This window comes from Raphanus sativus, chromosome 4, assembly GCF_000801105.2.
Source record: "Raphanus sativus cultivar WK10039 chromosome 4, ASM80110v3, whole genome shotgun sequence".
Classification (NCBI taxonomy): domain Eukaryota; kingdom Viridiplantae; phylum Streptophyta; class Magnoliopsida; order Brassicales; family Brassicaceae; genus Raphanus; species Raphanus sativus.
The window spans coordinates 5458054-5476698 of record NC_079514.1 but is presented as its reverse complement, the minus strand read 5'-3'; the positions used below and the strand labels follow the sequence as shown (position 1 = coordinate 5476698).

The 18645-nt window shown below is 34.3% G+C and overlaps 2 protein-coding genes and 1 pseudogene across 4 annotated transcripts; 2 read left to right on the top strand and 1 right to left on the bottom strand.

Moving 5' to 3' along the window:
• Positions 1-164: 164 nt before the first annotated feature.
• LOC130511696 (cysteine-rich receptor-like protein kinase 10) lies at positions 165-3414 on the bottom strand. Of its 3 annotated transcripts, none has more exons than XM_057009101.1 (5): positions 2538-3414; positions 2266-2421; positions 1837-1955; positions 1611-1730; positions 165-1484 (listed from the first exon to the last, which is right to left on the bottom strand). In XM_057009101.1, exons 1-5 carry the CDS (start codon positions 3331-3333, stop codon positions 1440-1442), a joined length of 1236 nt encoding a protein of 411 aa, XP_056865081.1. In that variant the 5' UTR covers positions 3334-3414; the 3' UTR covers positions 165-1439. The 3 variants fall into 3 exon arrangements, with proteins under 3 accessions (XP_056865081.1, XP_056865080.1, XP_056865082.1); XM_057009100.1 differs by having other exon boundaries at positions 165-1479; XM_057009102.1 differs by having other exon boundaries at positions 165-1479; positions 2266-2403.
• Positions 3415-7047: 3633 nt separating this feature from the next.
• On the top strand, positions 7048-9990 carry LOC108854318 (cysteine-rich receptor-like protein kinase 5). The gene is made up of 7 exons (XM_018627843.2): positions 7048-7831; positions 7943-8086; positions 8173-8294; positions 8363-8573; positions 8674-8911; positions 8995-9148; positions 9233-9990. The coding sequence occupies exons 1-7, from the start codon at positions 7063-7065 to the stop codon at positions 9548-9550; spliced, it is 1956 nt and encodes a 651-aa protein (XP_018483345.1). The 5' UTR covers positions 7048-7062; the 3' UTR covers positions 9551-9990.
• A 664-nt stretch (positions 9991-10654) lies between these two features.
• On the top strand, positions 10655-14608 carry LOC108853940 (cysteine-rich receptor-like protein kinase 5; annotated as a pseudogene).
• Positions 14609-18645: the final 4037 nt, after the last annotated feature.

Below are 18645 nucleotides of genomic sequence, written 5' to 3'. Positions count from 1 at the left end.
TCTTTGTCCCTACTACAAGAATCCTCTGTCTTTCCACTTTGGTCAATTGAATTGTTCATCTTCTTCTGAGTTCTTTGTAGGTAACTCCTTAAAGTAGGTCATATACATAGATAACCCCTTTCTTCCTTCCTCTTACTTCCTTTTCTCTTCCACTTTTTGAATAGACGTGGATCTTACGCATCTCCAGCTTTAAATGGCACGCACTCGCTGCTATAAAGCAGCATGGCCATCATGATGGATTCTCAGATTACAGGAGTAGAAAATAGCGGTAAGCTAATCTTCATCATATGTGACAATATAAGGCATGATTCACTTTTTGTAGGTCTCTTTGTTCATCCCCTTTGGTAATTGATTCGCGGACTCTTACGGTATCGTCGGTATGATAATAAGCCTCTGAAATCTTAAATATCAAGAACCTGACTTTGAGAAGTTTTGTATGTCAACAGTTTCCAATGTTTTTTTCTTCGTCTTCTATTGTTTAATAAATCCAACACAATTGTCACTCAGGATTATGGTAAGCACCTGACGATGTTACAACTTACAAGGTTTAACTCATGCTTTCGAACCTCATAAACATAGTATTTACACCACTTTTTTATCAAGTTTACATTGACAGATAACATTTCAATAAACAGTTAACCGTTTGTTCAAGAGAAAATATGAGATACCAATCAACGTATGGCTAAAGTCGTTGAACACATATTCATTTGCATTTCCAACTTTCAGATCTGGAAGTATTGAGAGAAATATGGAATGGTTTGTAATTTTTTTTTGGCATCCAAAGAAAAGTTTTATTAAGCAACTAAAGGTTCGCATAAGCTAGCTTCGTGAGCCAGCCATGGAAGAGCCTTATCTCCCAAGAAACAAAAGTTTGAAGCACGTGATCGTCCTGCCTTAGAGAGACAGTCCGCACGGCCATTAAATAAACGACTAATAAAATTAAAAGAGATAGAAGAGAACTCTGAGCATAAGAAATCGATCTCTATCAAGCTCAGGTCCAAGAGCAGGCCACTCCTGCGGCTTGTTGATGAGTCGAACAAATTGCTGGCAGTCTGATTCAACAATCACTCGCAAACACCTATCTTCCTTGTCTCCTTCAGAGCCCAGCTTAAAGCTTCGGCTTCGGCATAGAGTGGCGAGGCTACCTTGTCATATTTCTTAATGCCAATTAGCCTCATTCGTCGGTCTTCGAAGAGGATAAAGCCGAGCCCTGTTTTTTCGTTTTTGTCCTTCCATGAGGTGTCTACCTGGCATATCCATTTGCAGTCCGTATCGCGATGCTCAAGGGCTCTTCTTGTGTCTACCGCTAGCGTGCTTTCTTCTGCATTGGTCTCGACGATTTGTGCTATACACCACGCTTCCGCTTCGCTGCTAGTTAGCTGGAGTGTGTCAAGTGGCGATACATCCTTTGCGTTGAAGCATTTCTCATTACGTGCTTTTCATATATACCAAATCATCCATGGGAATATAGAGACGTTTCTGTCCTGCATTGATGTACCAAATCATAAATGTAACTGACCAGAGAGGAAGTAATCAAGGCTTTTGTTGGGCACATATTCGTAGACCAATATCCTTTCTTCACGTTCTATAGAAAACCCCATAAGCCTTACCAAATTTCTATGCTGAAGCTTTGCAACAACAACAACCTCGTTCTTGAACTCTGTTTCACCTTGTCCTGATGATTTTGGTAGTCTTTTCACTGCAACTTCAGTCCCATTCGAAAATGTACCCTGCAAATTTGGCACCATCCCAGTTATTTAAATGTGTTTGGCACAGAATTTCACAGAAAAATACACAGCCTCAGCCGCAATTAAGGATGTATACTAGTGATAGTACCTTGTAAACCTCGCCAAATCCACCTTGACCAATCTTATTATTCTCTGAATAATCATTTGTTGCAGCTTGAATTGTTCTATAATCAAGTTGCAGCGACTCTATTGTTGTTATATCATCTCCTGTTGCACAATAGTAATTAGAAAAAGAGATTGGCCAGTGATAGTAATAGAATCCAATAAAGATAGTTAAGTCATCCGCATCAAAAAAAAGTTTCAAGAAGTCTTTTAACGTATATATTAATATTATAGTGGAGAATTGACATAAATCTCTCAAGCTTTGAAGGGTTTTGATATGAGTCTCTCAAGTTTTTTATTTTTCCTGCTAAAATCTCTCAAGTTTTTCTCACTGTAATATTAATAAATGTGGTGAAAGATTCTCTTTGAAAAAAAAAATCCACTAACTATGCTCTTAAATCATTTAAATCTTTACCATAGAAATCTGGTTTATTATCAGAATTCTTCTTTTTCCTCTTTGCAAGGAAACAATAACCAGCTATAGAAACCACAAAAGCGATTATAATAGCCACAAGGATGGCTATGACTACCACACTTGAATTCCCACCTTTGCCTGCGTTTAGAAGACCATCTGTTTAATATAAAATCAATCACAAGGAGACAATAAATATGAAAAATCCTAAATGTATTGCTAATTTCAAGAAATCAGGGCAAAAGAAACAGAGTAATTAAGAAGAAAGACTTAACTAGGTCTTGGAGCAGATGACACCGGAGGAGTAGAAGCCGCTAGGGGCGGTGTCTTAACGTCTGTTTCGTTGTAGAACTCGAAAAGTTCGTACCTAGAATTACAGCTAGGGAATAGAAGTCTTGCTCCTTTACTTTTAAAAGGCAATAGGTTGATGGACTTTTGCAGACAGAACAAACAGTCTTGTCTTGTCAGATCAGGAGTGCACTGAACTAGGACGTACAAATTCTCGTATTCTTTCCACTTGGCATTTCTCTCACAGAAATATCTAGAACTGTTCGCTGCTTCAAGGGCGGCTTCGATCATCGTGGTCAACACCAATTTTTCGAACTGGTCTTCATAGTTGTACCCAATACTGTAACCGTTATACCATAAAAACTCTCCACTGAGTGTGAGGTTTGAGAAAATATAACGGTCCGAGTATCTGAGCATACAACGATTGTAATAGATAGTGGCATCACTCTGATTGGGACACTTGGTTAAGATATCTTTGACGGAAAAGGAGACGCAGTCACTACAAGCTTCTTGCGAGACGTCACCTCGGCAGAGGAAAAGTCCAGTGACTCTGTTCGGTGCTTGTCCCACCGTAGCGTTTTGGAAGCCGGTGGAGTATGAGGCGTTGCCAGATGAGAGAGAGGACAGAAGTATTTTGAGATTAGTGAAGTAAGTGCTGTTAGCTGAATAGCTTGTCGTATTGCCACAGAAATGGTATATGTAACCGTGATCTTGAGCCGAAGCTCTGAAGCTAGTGAGGAAGGAGAAAAGAAACATGAAGATGAACGAGGCACGAGAAGACATGGTTTGGTTTCCCTGATTTGGGGTTCAGACTATGAAGGTCCCATTTATAAAAGAGCCCTCTCTTGGTTTGCGACGACCATAATCAAGACTTTCAAACAATTATAAGTAAAAAGTTTAGGCTATATTCTATTTAAGGGCCCAAAGCAAAACCATGATCCAATCAAAGCCGAAAAAGTAAATGCCTTTAATAAATGGGACCTTCAAAGTCTGAACGATAAATATAAATGTTTACGAAGTGGCAAAGGCAAGTATTATTAACTTGGTATGTTGAAATCAACTGTTGGGCCATCAATCAAAACTCCATTTGTAAGCCGAAACTGAAAATTGGATCCTTAGGCCTTGATTGGTAGAGCATTAGCATTAGCATTATGCTCTACATTATCCAATCAACATTTGTTACAAAAGCATTTAGAAAAGCATTTACTAAATGTTAATGCTCTCCAAATGCTCTCTAGCAAATGCTCTCATATGAAGCTTTTGGAAGAGCATTTGCATTTAAAATTTATATATTTATGAAATAAATATAATTAGTTCATTTATTTGATTTAATAATATTATAAAATAAATTTTATATCCAGAAAATGAAGTTTCATTTCTAAAATAAATTTACAATATAAATATTTTTTTAAAAAATAGTATATCACATTTAAAATATAATATAATTATATAAATTATATTATATTTTAAATGCGAAATATATTTTTAAATATATATTTTAATTGTAAATTTTATTTTTTTAAACAAAATTTTCGATATAAACATAATTTTTGAAATTAGTAAATAAAATAAATTAATTATGTCTATTTTATATATTAATATATATCCAAAAATAAATTTATATTTTATTTATTTTATTTAATAATATTCAAAATTATTTTATAACCAAAAATAAATTTATATTTTTATAAAATTACATTTATTTTTATAATAATAATATTTCACATTTAAAATTTAATTTAATTTATGTTATTAATTAAGATTCATTATTTTTAATAACAAATATATTATATATATATTATAATTAAATAAATAAATATATATATATTATAATTTAATATATATTATTTTTAAATAAATATATTATATACTAACTTTTATAAAAAAATTTAAAATTGTATACTGCTACTGTTTTACCAATCATCTTATTAAAAGTTTTAATGAGAGCATACAGCTTCTGCAGCATACTGCTTCTACAGCATACTGCTACTGCTTTTTCATCTGCTGTACCAATCGAGGCCTAGTTTTATGAATATTACAATGAAAACATCTATGGAAGTACAAAATAGAAAATAGAAAACAATACTAAACTTAAACTTTGACTTTATCCGTGCAACTTCGCGAGTGTTTATTTTCAGTGTTTTATATAAAAATTTGTTTTATATCATTAGTGGTATGTATTTTAAAATTAATCGTATATTTAAATGTTTATTGACTATTTCAAAAACAGTAATTTCATAGTTTGTATGTTATAATTAATCAACAATTTAAAACTGTCACACTATTTACTGCTTCTTATTTCTTTTTACGACATACTTCTTATTATATAGTTATCTTTATAAATTTGTATTTAATTATTAAAAATATTAATATATGCATGAAAAAATATTTGATAATATTTTGTATTTTTATTTATGCTAATTTTTTCTTGTCCTTTAGAATTAGATTTTCGTTCATAATTTTTAGTTATGTTTATTAGTTTTAGATAAATATTATCTTATGTAAAAAAGTTTAAGTTAATTTAATTTTTGTACATGTATTTTTAAAAAAATATTTATATTTATGAAACTAAAATATATAAATTCACTAATTTAATATAAAATTTATCATATTTAGTTCAATATAATATGTTTATCCTACGTCATGCAGAGGGCTATACTCATTTTCTGAAGTTCACCCAAATATATAAAATTTATATCACTAAAATCTAAAGTTTTTTTTATCCAGTATGAGAATTTCTTTTTATTAAAAAGATTTGCTCATTAGAAAAAATATTGTTTCCATTCCATAGTAGTGTAAAAACGTAGACTAGTACCAAATAAATGTCTTCGTCAATGATTTTCTTAGTAAGGTTTTGTTTAAAGTATGTTTTCTTGAAGTTTGATAGTTTTGAAGATCATACATATGTTGTTTGGGGTAGGACATCAAGCATGTATCTAATGGAGACCGCTTGACCCGTGCAATTTCTATTCGGTGGATTTCTACAAATATATAGCACCGGGAAACACGTTATACAATCTCCTACGCAGAGATGATGTTACACTTCCACATTTGGGACCAAAAAGTTAAATATATTTCCCAAAATAATAATAAATAAGTAAAAAGATTCCCCCTGATGTAGAATAGCCAAAAACATCCAGACGAAGTAGAACATAAAGCAGAGGAAAAAAGTGAACATAAAGCAGAGGAAAATGGTAACAAAATTGAAAGGTCAGTCCACTGAAGACGAAGTGAAGACAAGATACAAAGACTCATCCACTTACTTGTCTTTCGAAGATTAGGAACACAAATCCTATAGCCATTTTTTTTACATCAATCCTATAGCCATTTAAAACATAGCTTTATAAAAAAACTATTAAAATTAAATATTAATTGTGTAGTAATTAACCTTTTTTGAACATGTAATTAACCATTTCTGCTGCTTCTCTCTTCTTATTTTTCGCCTTCCTTACAAACTTGAGATCTTACACATTAAATAAAACATTCAACCTACGGAAAGAAAGAGCATCCACCATACATAAATTTGCTTGTTGGGTGAAACAACATATAGAAAGTTGATGTGTTACTAGTCATGCGTCAAGTAGACATGTCTTGTGGTTTTTAAGCATTGACTTGGACTTAGAAAAATCTTATGTTTTTAGAAAGCAACACTCTTATTCGGCTTAGAGATGGCAATTGGGTTCTCCCATCCCGTCCCGTCCCGAACCACTGCGGGTTCGACTTCTGGCGGTACACGGCGGGCCTGTCCCGCGCGGGATGCGGTCCTCAAACTAGCTGCCCAATCCCGTACCGCGAAATATGCAGGCCTTCGCGGGCCGTCCCGCGGAACATCGAATATTACATTGCTTATTTCTACATGCACAAACAAACATAGACATGAATTGATTTTCATCTTGCACATGATCGAGTATACTCTTACAAGATCAATACATTAAGCTTATACAAAACAAATGTATTTATTATCATTTATGATGGTTTGAAGAAGCTCTATCAGTGCAGATTAGAGGCTCTTGGGAGACCGGAAGCATTATCGATACTGAAACCACCATCAATGGAGTTCCATAGTGTCTAATCTCTCTCTCTCTCTCTCTCTCTCTCTCTCTCTCTCTCTCTCTCTCTCTCTCTCTCTCTCTCTCTCTCTCTCTCTCTCTCTCTCTCTCTCTCTCTCTCTCTCTCTCTCTCTCTCTCTCTCTCTCTCTCTCTCTCTCTCTCTCTCTCTCTCTCTCATGTGAAAGCATAAATGGAGACTTAAGATTGCCGCAAAATCCCGCGGTTTAACCCATCCCGCTTTCGACCCGTCCCATTTTTGAGCCCATCCCGCTTTGAACCCGTCCCGCGAGGCCCGCAATTTTGCGGGCCTATCAAATGGAGGCCCAATCCCGTCCCGCAGTAAACCTTTACGGGCCAGGCCCGCGGTCCAGGTCCTTGATTGCCATCCCTAATTCGGCTTCAGATTATTTAAGAAATAATTAAGACCACCTATCGAAAAGGAAAAAAAAACATTTAAGGAAAATGTCTGGTTATGGCTTCCTCTTCCTTTTCACTTTCCTTACAAACCTGAGACCTTCTGTACAGCAACACAGACCGACTTACGTCGGTTATGTTTGTCAGCCAGAGAAAACTTACCTCAAAAACAGCACATACTCCTCAAACCTCGAGACCCTTTTGTCCTCTCTTTCTTCTAGTTACAATCATTCTTTCTCCTATGGATTCCAAAGACTTACAGAGGGACAAATCCCTAACATGGTATTCGGACTTTTCCTCTGTCGCGGAGATGTATCTTTCGAAATCTGTCGTGACTGCATCAGCTTCGCCGTAAAGGACACTTTGAATCATTGTCCAAACGAAAAAGAGGCTTTGATTTATTACGACGAATGCATGCTTTTATACACTGACCGAAATATCCTCTTGGATCCTGTAATCAAAACTGGAGAGCTGATGGTAGTAAACCAACAGAATGATACGGCAAACAACCCTGTTCGGTTCAGTAAGGTGGTCCTTTCTTTGATGAAAGAAGCTGCAGAGGAGGCTACTGCTAGTCCAAGAATTTTTTCGTTTAAGAAGGAGAACTACGCATCTTCTCAAACGGTTTATGCATTAGTTCAGTGCATGCCTGATCTGACAACAGTGATGTGCTCAAACTGTCTGCAACAAACCATCAAGAAGTTGCCTCGTGACAAAATTGGAGCAAGACTTCTTTCGTCAGGCTGTACCTTAAGGTACGATATATACCCTTTCTACAATGAAACCTATCAAGAAGTTGCCTCTAACGATATGCATGGTAAGAGATCTCCATCTCTCTCTCTCTCTCTCTCCCTGTAATTTTTTTTTTGGGGTTGTCATTCAAGATTTGTTGAATTCATGTGTCATGTCTGGTCTAATACTTTGGCAGGAAAAGAAGAGAACTCCATGCGAGTTATAATCATAGCAATTGTTGTGCCGCTAGGTGTCTATGTTATTCTTTTTTTAGTTATTTCTAGCTTCTATGTAACAACGAGACTGAAGAATACTTACGAGACAGCAACTGCAGATGATGGTAAAAACATTCCAAAATACACTAGTGTTTGCAACTTAGAAATTTTTATGAAGATTAACGTTTTTAAATCATATACGAATTTTCAGGTGGGGATGATATTACAACCGCTGGCTCCTTGCAGTTTGACTTTAAATCTGTTGAAGCAGCAACAGATAACTTTTCTGAAAGAAACAAACTCGGTCAAGGTGGATTTGGAGAAGTTTACAAGGTATACAAGTCACTGAGCTTCCTGATTAGTAGGGACCTAATGGATCACATCATATATATTCTTTGTAGGGAACATTTCCTAATAGATTACAAGTTGCAGTGAAGAGACTATCGAAAACATCAGTACAAGGCGAAAAAGAGTTCAAGAATGAGGTAATTGTTGTGGCAAAGCTTCAGCACCGAAATCTTGTCAAGCTTCTCGGATTTTGTATTGAAAGAGAAGAGAAAATACTCATCTACGAGTATGTGCCTAACAAAAGTCTTGATTACTTCCTCTTTGGTCAGTTAATATATACAATATATTAGGTCAAATATTTTTCATTATTCAACCCCATTCTTGAAACCACTGTTCTATAACATTGTAAACACAAATGGTCCAGACTCTACACTAAAAATACAGCTGGATTGGACAAGAAGGCACAATATCATTAGAGGAATTGCTAGAGGGGTTCTATATCTTCATCAAGATTCACGACTCACAATCATCCATCGTGATCTCAAAGCGAGTAACGTCCTTTTGGACGCTTCCCTGAACCCAAAAATTGCAGATTTTGGAATGGCGAGGATTTTTGGAATAGACCAAACGGAAGCCAGTACTAGAAGAGTGGTGGGAACGTAGTAAGTTTTTCATTTTCCACATAATACGTTTAGACATGTAACAAACTTCTATTAATTAACTCAAGCTTTGAGTTTTGTCATAGTGGCTATATGTCTCCGGAGTATGCAATGTATGGTCACTTCTCAATGAAATCAGATGTCTATAGCTTCGGTATCTTAGTCCTTGAGATTATAAGCGGCAAAAAGAACAGGAGTCTCTATAAGATGGATGGCCATGCTGGAAATTTGGTTACATATGTGAGTATGCACCCTTGAAACAGTTTTTTTTTTTTTTGCTTCATTTAGTTGTGACCAATGTTTTAGTATTAAATTGTTCACTAGACTTGGAGACTATGGAGAAATGGGTCACCATTAGAAGTTGTGGATCCATCCTTTCAAGAGAACTGTCAAGAAAACGAAACCAGAAGATGCATCCATATAGCTTTACTATGTGTTCAAGAAGAAGTTGAAGATCGTCCAACTATGTCAGAAATAGTCCAGATGCTCACAACTAGCTCAATTGCTCTTCCCGTTCCTCAACCACCTGGATTTTTCTTACGGATGAAACATGAGGAAGTAAGGGAAGCAGGTCCAACAATGGATTCTTCTGCTCCATGTTCTGTCGATGATGCTTCCATTACTCGTTTAACTCCTCGTTGAGGACAAAACGTTTCGTAAAGACTAGTAAGCATCGAAAAGAAGAAAGTTTTTTTCTCAGTTGAAATGGTTCTATTATTGTTCATTTTCTATGTGTGTCCAGCAAGCAAGTACACGATAGTATTGTTTATACTTTTATGTTTCAAGAAGAAAGAGAGAACATGATGAGGAGAATTAACGGCGTTATTGCTGGTTCTTGGACAGTCAGTTAGCTTTGTTGGAATAGAGATGTGTAGTTAATTATGGTGTGGAGTAGCTATAGATGTTGTATTATACAGAAAGAAGAAAATGATGTAAAGTTTCAGTTCCTCTGTTTTCCTCTTAGTATAGTCTTCATTTAAGAGTTTTGGAAAGTCCCTGTAGGACTCTGAAAATCTAAGACACATGTTGTAAAATACGTAATATCATTTAGCAATTACCAATGTTTTGATTATTAAAATGTTTTATCAGACTTGAAAATTATGGAGCATGTTGCAATGAGTCACCATTGGAGATCGTTGATCCATCCTTTCAAGTTTCAATAGAATGGTCAAGTAAGCTATATTAAGAGATGTGTCCATATTGCTTTACTGTGTCTTCAAGAAGATGCTGAAGATCGCCCATCCATGTTAGCTATTCTCCAGGTGCTTACTACTAGCTCAATCGCTTCCCCAGCTCCTAGAAATCTAATACACAGTTGTAAAGTTAACCAAGGAAAATACAATAGTTGAGAAAGTCAACCACTACCTTGTGAAGTCAACCTTAGTTACTGAGAGTGTTTATTGGTTCTGAAAGCAATGAAGACTAGAACTGGATAACCTAGAATTGTGAAAGTACTGTTTTATCTTTTCTAAGCTCTTCTTTTGTTACTTGTCCGGTGAGGAAGTAAAAATCGGTGTGTCTTAGTCATCAACTTTATATTCAACTCGACTTTATTGATTCTTCTCATCCACATGATTATTCTAGCATTTGAATAGTTTGATTGATTAATTCGAAATCATTTAATTAACATTTAGACTTGATGTTACACATGTATTGACCTTGACTTGCACGACACTGTATTATTTTACAGAAAAATATGCATTGACTTTGGCTGACTGGTTTCATACTCATTCATTAGTAATCAACTCTTCAATCCAATAAAGAAAAAAAAACAAAGAGGGAAGGAGAAGAAGTTCAATAATGTCTTCTTATACTTTATTAAACTATATCTTCCTTCTCACCTTCTTGATGACTGCAAGCATGGGAGCTTCTGCACAACTACAAGACCCAACTTACGTCGGCTTTAGTTGCAGTAACAGGACATCATCAAACGAGACTTACTTATCCAATATCAAAAAAATTCTGACCTCTTTTTCTAACAGCCCTGCTTCCTTGTTCTCCGAGGGATATCATTCTCTCGTAAAGGGTCAAACCAATAGCATGGTATTCGGAATGTTTCTCTGCAGAGGAGATCTCTCGCCCGAAGTTTGCCGCGACTGTGTCATGTTCGCTTCTAGTAACACTCAGAGTCGATGTCTAAGAGGCAAGGAATTACTGATTCAGTACGATGAGTGCATGCTTGGGTACTCGGACCGGAATATATTAATGGATAATGTAACAAGGTCCACACCTACGGTAATTACTTGGAACACTCAGGAAATTCCAGTCTACCGACTGGACCGGTTCAAGGATGATATTATTTTTATGATGAACGAGTCTGCAGAGGAAGCGGCTAATAGCAAAGAAAAGCGTATGGCTGTTCACAAATCGAGCTTCACTTCGTCTGAGACGCTTTATGCATTGGTTCAGTGTTTTCCTGATTTGTTACCTGAAGAGTGCAAAAGCTGCCTTGCACAATCCATGACGGAGTTTAATTTCAGCAGAGCTGGAGGAAAAGTTCTGTTCCCGAGTTGTAACTCAAGATACGAGATTTACCCTTTTTACAATGAAACCTTTGTGGCAACTCTTCCTCCATCCCTGTCCGTCTTATCTCCTCCGTTGCCATTGGTTACAGCTCCTTCTTTGCCATCTCTTACAGCTCCTCCATTGCCGCCTGGTAAAAACCTCTCGGTAATTTTTTCTTTCATTTACTTCAAGTTGAGACATTCTGGGAAGTCATGTGTCATGTCTGATATATTATTTTGGCAGGAAAAGAAAGAAACTCGACGGTGATAACCTTAGCAACTTGTGTGCCGGTTACTGTCTTCGTTCTGTTTCTTGTGGCTGTTTTAAGCTGCCAAGTAACAAGGAGAGTGAAGAAGACTGATGATACTACAGTTGCAGATGACGGTAACGATTCAAATATATAAAGTATTTGGAACTGAATCCTTAATTATATCTCATACTCTATATTTGAGAAGTGATTTTGTCACATGTCTTCTCTACAATCATTTTCACAAAAATAATATAACATAACTACTAAAATTGATGATATGTCTTATAGATTAATATGACATGGACAATTATATTTAATGCTAATTTATATTTTTGGTGAACTTTTTAAAATATGGTAATAACTCATATATTATATTTATTGTCGATTTTTATTTTTGGACTTTTTAAAAATATGGTAATAACTCATAAATCATCACTAAAATAAATATATTCAATTATGGCATTTCAAATTTTGAAATATAATTTAAATTAAAAATATTTCAAAAATATATACATATTTTTAGAAAATTATAAAAATTAAATCGTAAAATCATTAGTTTCTTATATATATCTACATATTTTATAAATATTGTTTAGTTTTAATTTTTGACAATCCCTTAGACTATATTTGAGAAGTGATTTTGCCACATGTCTTCTCTACAATCATTTTCACAAAAATAATATGACATGACTACTAAAATTGATGACATGTCTTATAAATTAATATGACATGGACAATTACATTTAATGTTAATTTATATTTTGGTGAACTTTTTAAAATATGGTAATAACTCATATATTGCATTTATTGTCGATTTTATTTTTGGACATTTTAAAAATATGGTAATAACTCATAAATCATCATTAAAATAAATATATTCAATTATGGCATTTCAAATTTCGAAATATCATTTAAATTAAAAATATTTCAAAAATATATACTTATTTTTAGAAATTATAAAAATTAAATCGTAAAATCATTAGTTTCTTATATATATTTACAGATTTATAAATATTGTTTAATTTTAATTTTTGACAATTATGCAATTTTACATATTTATTTAATATATTTAATTAAAATAAATAGATAGAAAAATCTACCTAAAATTATAATTTTAAATATATACATGCACATTCTTAAATATAATTCAAAATAAACAAAATTGTTTTTATCTTAATTTTAATGTTCAGCTAAATCAAATTTATATAAAAATATTGATAGGAAAAAAATTTATAATATTAATAAAAAATAAATATAATTTATATTTATCTCTTAAAAAATATTTTAAATTTTTTTACTGCACATGGTGCAGGAAAACACCTAGTATATATATATATATATATATATATATATATATATATATATCTTTTTTTTATTTTAATTTCTTTTACAGAAGGGGATGACATTACAACTTAGGGTTCACTGCAGTTTGATTTTAAGGTTATTGAAGCTGCCACAGATAAGTTTTCCATATGTAACAAACTAGGTCAAGGTGGATTTGGAAAAGTCTATAAGGTATTACCAATCCATTTAAGGTTCTTAATTAAGAGATTCAAATTAATGAGGTGGCGACTCTGTTTAATTCACTATCTCTCTTTTAGGGGACACTTCCTAATGGATTACAAGTTGCTGTGAAGAGACTTTCAAAAACATCAGTACAAGGCGAGAAAGAGTTCAAGAATGAGGTCGTTCTTGTGGCAAAGCTTCAGCACAGAAATCTTGTCAAGCTTCTCGGATATTGTTTTGAGAGAGAAGAGAAGATACTTGTCTACGAGTTTGTGCCTAACAAAAGCCTTGATTACTTCCTGTTTGGTAACTTAAACAATTTCTAATTAGCTACAATATTTTCAATTTCGAACCAACGTTTTACATTCTATCTATGGATGTGTAGACTCTAGAATGCAGAGACAGCTAGATTGGACTAGACGGTATAAGATCATAGGAGGAATTGCTAGAGGGATTCTATATCTTCATCAAGATTCACGACTCACAATTATACATCGAGACCTCAAAGCTGGTAATATCCTCTTGGACGCTGATATGCACCCCAAAGTTGCAGATTTTGGTATGGCAAGAATATTCGAAATGGACCAAACTGAAGCAAATACGAGAATAGTCGTTGGAACCTAGTAAGTTTTTCTAATGCTATATATTGAATGTCACACTGTGTTATGCCTCTATTAACAAAAAAAAATGCCTCTATTAACTCAATATAGTATTGTTTCAGTGGTTATATGTCCCCTGAATATGCGATGTACGGCCAATTCTCAATGAAATCAGATGTCTATAGCTTTGGAGTCTTAGTTCTTGAGATTATAAGCGGGAGAAAGAACAGCAGCCTCCATGAGATAGATGGTAGTTTAGGAAACTTGGTTACGTATGTGAGTATAAAAACTTTATATCTGCAATTTTTTCTTCTCTATTAAACAATCACAAAGATAATTTTCTTAAAATGTTGAATAGACTTGGAGGGTATGGAACAATGGATCGCCACTAGAGCTTGTGGATTCATCCTTTCGAGAGGATTATCAAAGCAACGAGATGATTAGATGCATTCATATAGCCTTATTATGTGTCCAAGAAGATACTGAAGATCGCCCAACCATGTCAGCAATCGTCCAAATGCTTACTACTAGCTCGATCGTCCTGTCTGCGCCTCGACCACCTGGATTTTTCTTCCGTAGTAAGAAAGAACAAGCAAGTTCATCAGTGGATAAGTCTTCTCTTTGTTCCATTGATCAAGCATCCATTACTTCTTTAGCTCCTCGTTAAGTTCCAGTATCTTGCAAACTTTGGATTCACATCAGAATATAGGAGAATGTTACTTTCTTCGAGGTCAATGTGCATTATTCTGTATTAATATTTTCTAATGTACCTGGTCCCTCATTTTACATGGTCTGCAAATAAACATACATAATTACTACCGATCCCATCAATGTCTCTTGGATTGATTCGTGTGAAGACTTATGTTGAGTCAACCCTCGATGTTACAATTTTGTGGCAGCCCAAAAAATAGACTAGAGAATCTCGTAGACGAGAGAGATTCACATTTGCGACAAAACAAAAATGGGTCCACGAGGAAAAAAACACAAGCAACCAGATCAACCCACTATCGAAGACGATGTAAAGACAAACCCAAAGACTCTTTACTTTTTTTTTTTGTAAACTTTATTTCACAGGTTTTATGTAAGGTATTATGTAACCAAGTCTCCAATCTTTATTTGGATGAAACAAAGCAAAAAAAGGAAGATAAGAAGTCATGATCTATATAAACAAGGAAGATCAAAATATCATTAACCATATTTGACTGTCAATTCAGGGTTTAGTAACTTATTTGATCGTCAATAAAAAACGTGTCTAGCACTTTTTAGAGGTATGTAGATTATCATTCATCTTCAATCTTGGTTCTTTGATAATAACCGCCATTTCGTCAAGAGTGTGGCCGTTCTGATTCGGAAAAACAAAATTAGTTACTCATAACACGTAAAATCACAGAAAATATGATTATACATATACGATTTATGAACGAATTAACATGAAGATTTAGGTTTTATGTTATTGCCACAATCGGTGAAAACTAATAAGATTCCACTTCTACTAAAAAAATGAGCTTCCAAGACTAAAGATGTTAAAATGAGATCAACCTAACAGGGTTACCTAACCATTTATCAAAATCTTTAACTTTAACCATGCATGCGTGGTAGCATGGTGTTCTATAGATTCTACGGGATCTAAGTTTGAATCCGTCTACATTCAGATTACCGCAGCGCGTGTCCATTGGGGTATTTACATGGGTTCCCAACCCCAGAGATTTAAACCTTGGGTTATCAAAATAAAAAGAAAATCTTTTAACTTTAAAACATGACCAAAAAGGCTTAACATAATTAGCTGTTGGGCCTTAGATGGTTATCCTAGCTATGTATATACAATTTTGCTTTACACAATTTTATACTAAATTTGAAGAGTCTCCTCCTCACCGACGGCTCAGATTGGGATAGAGAAGCAATTCGAAATCTGATACCCCACGAGGAAGAAAAGATCTGGACGATAAAGCCAAGCAAATATGGAGCTAAAGACAAACTTGTGTGGTAAGGCACTGATTCTGGAGATTATACCACAAGCTCGGGTTATTGAGGCTGCAAGCCAATTACCTGCACAGAACGACTTTGATCGGAAAGGAATAAGCTCGTTTTCGAAAACAAGCTACTGCTCCAGAAGATGTGGTCACAAAGGCGATTTCAGCAGTGCGGAAATGGTTAAAAGAGCAGGTTAGGGACTTCCCTGTTCAAAGGACACCGAAACATGGAACTGCAACCCCTCCACCGAACACCTCTCTCCTAAAAACTGATGCAGCCTGGAGGAGTGATTTAAGATTGGCGGGCTTGGGATGTACTGTTGAAGAAGGAGGACATCTAACATCGAGAATGACTCACTGCCACTACGTGTTATCACCTTTGATGGCGGAGGGCTTAGCCTTGCGTACGTGAAGCCATCTCCTATTGCAAAGACAAGGGCGTGAGGCGTCTGCAAGTCTACTCAGACTCACTTCAACTCGTGAAAGCTTTGAAATCGAAAACGTTTGTAGCACTTGTTTGCGGAATCATGTTCTGTATTGAACATCGGGTTCTAACTATGTTGCACCGGACCGATACGGGAACAGATACGGGGACGGAAGCGGAGACGGGAAACGGCTAAACTTAAAATTTATAGATACGGGTACGGCATGGATACGTCTATATATATATATATATATACACAAATCATAATATAAAAACCAAATCTTAATTTTCATATAAAATAAAAACTTTAAAGCTTGTATATAGACAAAACAGAATACTTATTACAAAACATAAAAACTCAAAATAAAAGACATGTAACATAAACAACACACGTACGTAACTAAACAAAACACATACGTAAAAATTGACAAACACAAAAACATTTTGTAACCCTTATATATCCTTTATGTAAGGACGGTCTTTCCTTGTTTTCAATTGTTATCCAAAACTATGACATGATAAATGTAAAAATAGATACTGGATTTACATCAGAAACGTTTCCCAAACATTTCCAAAACCTAGCTAAACGTCCCCAAAAACCTTTGCAGTCCCCGCTGTCTCAGAAACGTGTCGGAAACGTCCTCAAGCCGTCCCCACCACGTCCCCGTCCCAGAAGCGCAGCTGGTACGTGAGACGGCAGTGGATTGCCGTCCCCGTGCTTCATAGGGTTCTAACCCTTAGAAGTTTGTGTTACAAAAAAATACTAAATTTGAAGATTACTATAAAATTTATTTTTCTACCAAAACTGTAAAATCGAGATTTTTCATCTAAACCACAGAATTAAATTGTTCGAAAAAAAAAAATTATACCAAAAGTGTAAATTTTGTTTTTTCTCGCCGAAATCACAGTAACAAAATTTTCGCAAAAATATGTTTCCTATCAAAACTGTAAAACATTTTCATGCCAAAACTGTTACATAGGTTTTTCCTGTTAAAACACTAAAATTGATTGTCTCTTAAAACTGCAAAATAGAGTTTTCTTTCAAAAGTTACAAAACTAAGTTTTTCTGCCAAAACTGCATGGATTTTTTTTCAGCTAAATAACAAAACAAGTTTTCCGTTAAAAAGCAAAATTCAGGTTTTCCACCAAAACTATAAAATTGTGATTTTCCACCAACTGCAAATTTCGAAGTTTTCCAAAATTGTAAATTCAAAGTTTTTCACCAAAATCATAAAATTGAGTTATTATTGTCAAAATAACAAAATTGAATTTTCCCGCAAAAACAAAAAAACATGATTTTCCGTCAAAATAAAAAAAAAACTTGATTTTCCCGCCAAAATCAGAAATTGAGTTTTCTACCAAAACTTTTAAAATGAGGTTTTATGTTTCGATCACAAAAACAAGTTTCCCGTCATAATAGCAAAATTTAATTGAGTTTTTCCTTCAAAATTAAAAAATATCAGTTTTCTATCAAAACAACAAAAATTTAATTTTTTGGCCAATTCCACAAAAAAAAGTTTTTTTGTCAAAATCGTAAAATTGAGTTTTCTCCCAAAAATGAAAGTTGAGTTTTTTCTGAAAACCCGTAAAAACATTTATGCCCGTCAAGACCGCATAACTTCAATATTGATTGTTTTGTTTGATTTGCAAATTTGAGCTTTTAAGTCCAAACTGCAAAATGTAATTTTCTCATAAAAATGTGTAATCTTGTTATCCCGAAAGAAGTGAATTTTTTTTAAAGACTTTTTACATTGATTAGGAGATGAACTGAGTATTTTATTTTGATTTATGTATATAAGATTTGTCTGATTTTATAGTTTGCTGTAAATTATACGAAATATATTCACATGTAATAAGATAAAGGGTTCATGAGTTATATTTTTTTCTAAAAAGGATTAGGGTTCATTTACAGCTGAACTTAAATTAAATAGGTATAGACCTAGAATCTGAGATTAAAAATTCTATTTAAATCCTAAGAGCATGTTATAGGTATATCTTAGTCCATATCTTAGCATTAAATAGCATTAAAATTAAAAGAAAGGAAGAAGTTGTTGCTTAATTAAGATAAGAAAATCATGTATCTTAGTGTACGTGTCATGAAAATATTGGTTAGAGGAGAAGTGGAGAGATGAGGGGTTGTTTCATTCTCTTTCTCTCGTTTCTCTTTCTCTCATTAAAGCCCACTTAAGATGCAATTAAAATATCTATCTATAAACATGCTCTAAAGGCGAAATATTTTCAATACCTAACGATTCTAAGAAGTTCATGCACACACATTACCAAAAAAAATAAAAAGAAGTACTTAAATTAACCTTGATATTATGAACTAGCACCTCGAGTACTTTGGTGTATATATTGCAAAAGATTCATGAAAGCATCCGCAAGGCATGTCTCTAAAAGAGTATGTGAAGAATAAAAAAAAAGAAAAAAAGAAAAAAGTAAGTGAGAGAAGCCAGAGCATGTTTGTCGTGTGAGTGACAAAT

Bases quoted from the DNA above. Each gene is read 5' to 3' on its own strand.
- LOC130511696 (XM_057009100.1), bottom strand. From the start codon at position 3,333: ATGTCTTCTCGTGCCTCGTTCATCTTCATGTTTCTTTTCTCCTTCCTC. The intron at 2,422-2,537 runs GTTAAGTCTTTC...TATATTAAACAG, and splicing joins GTCATCTGCTCCAAGACCTA to ATGGTCTTCTAAACGCAGGC. The intron at 1,731-1,836 runs GTACTATCACTA...CCAAATTTGCAG, and splicing joins GATTTGGCGAGGTTTACAAG to GGTACATTTTCGAATGGGAC.
- LOC108854318 (XM_018627843.2), top strand. From the start codon at position 7,063: ATGTCTGGTTATGGCTTCCTCTTCCTTTTCACTTTCCTTACAAACCTG. The intron at 8,087-8,172 runs GTAAAAACATTC...ACGAATTTTCAG, and splicing joins GACAGCAACTGCAGATGATG to GTGGGGATGATATTACAACC. The intron at 9,149-9,232 runs GTGAGTATGCAC...ATTGTTCACTAG, and splicing joins CTGGAAATTTGGTTACATAT to ACTTGGAGACTATGGAGAAA.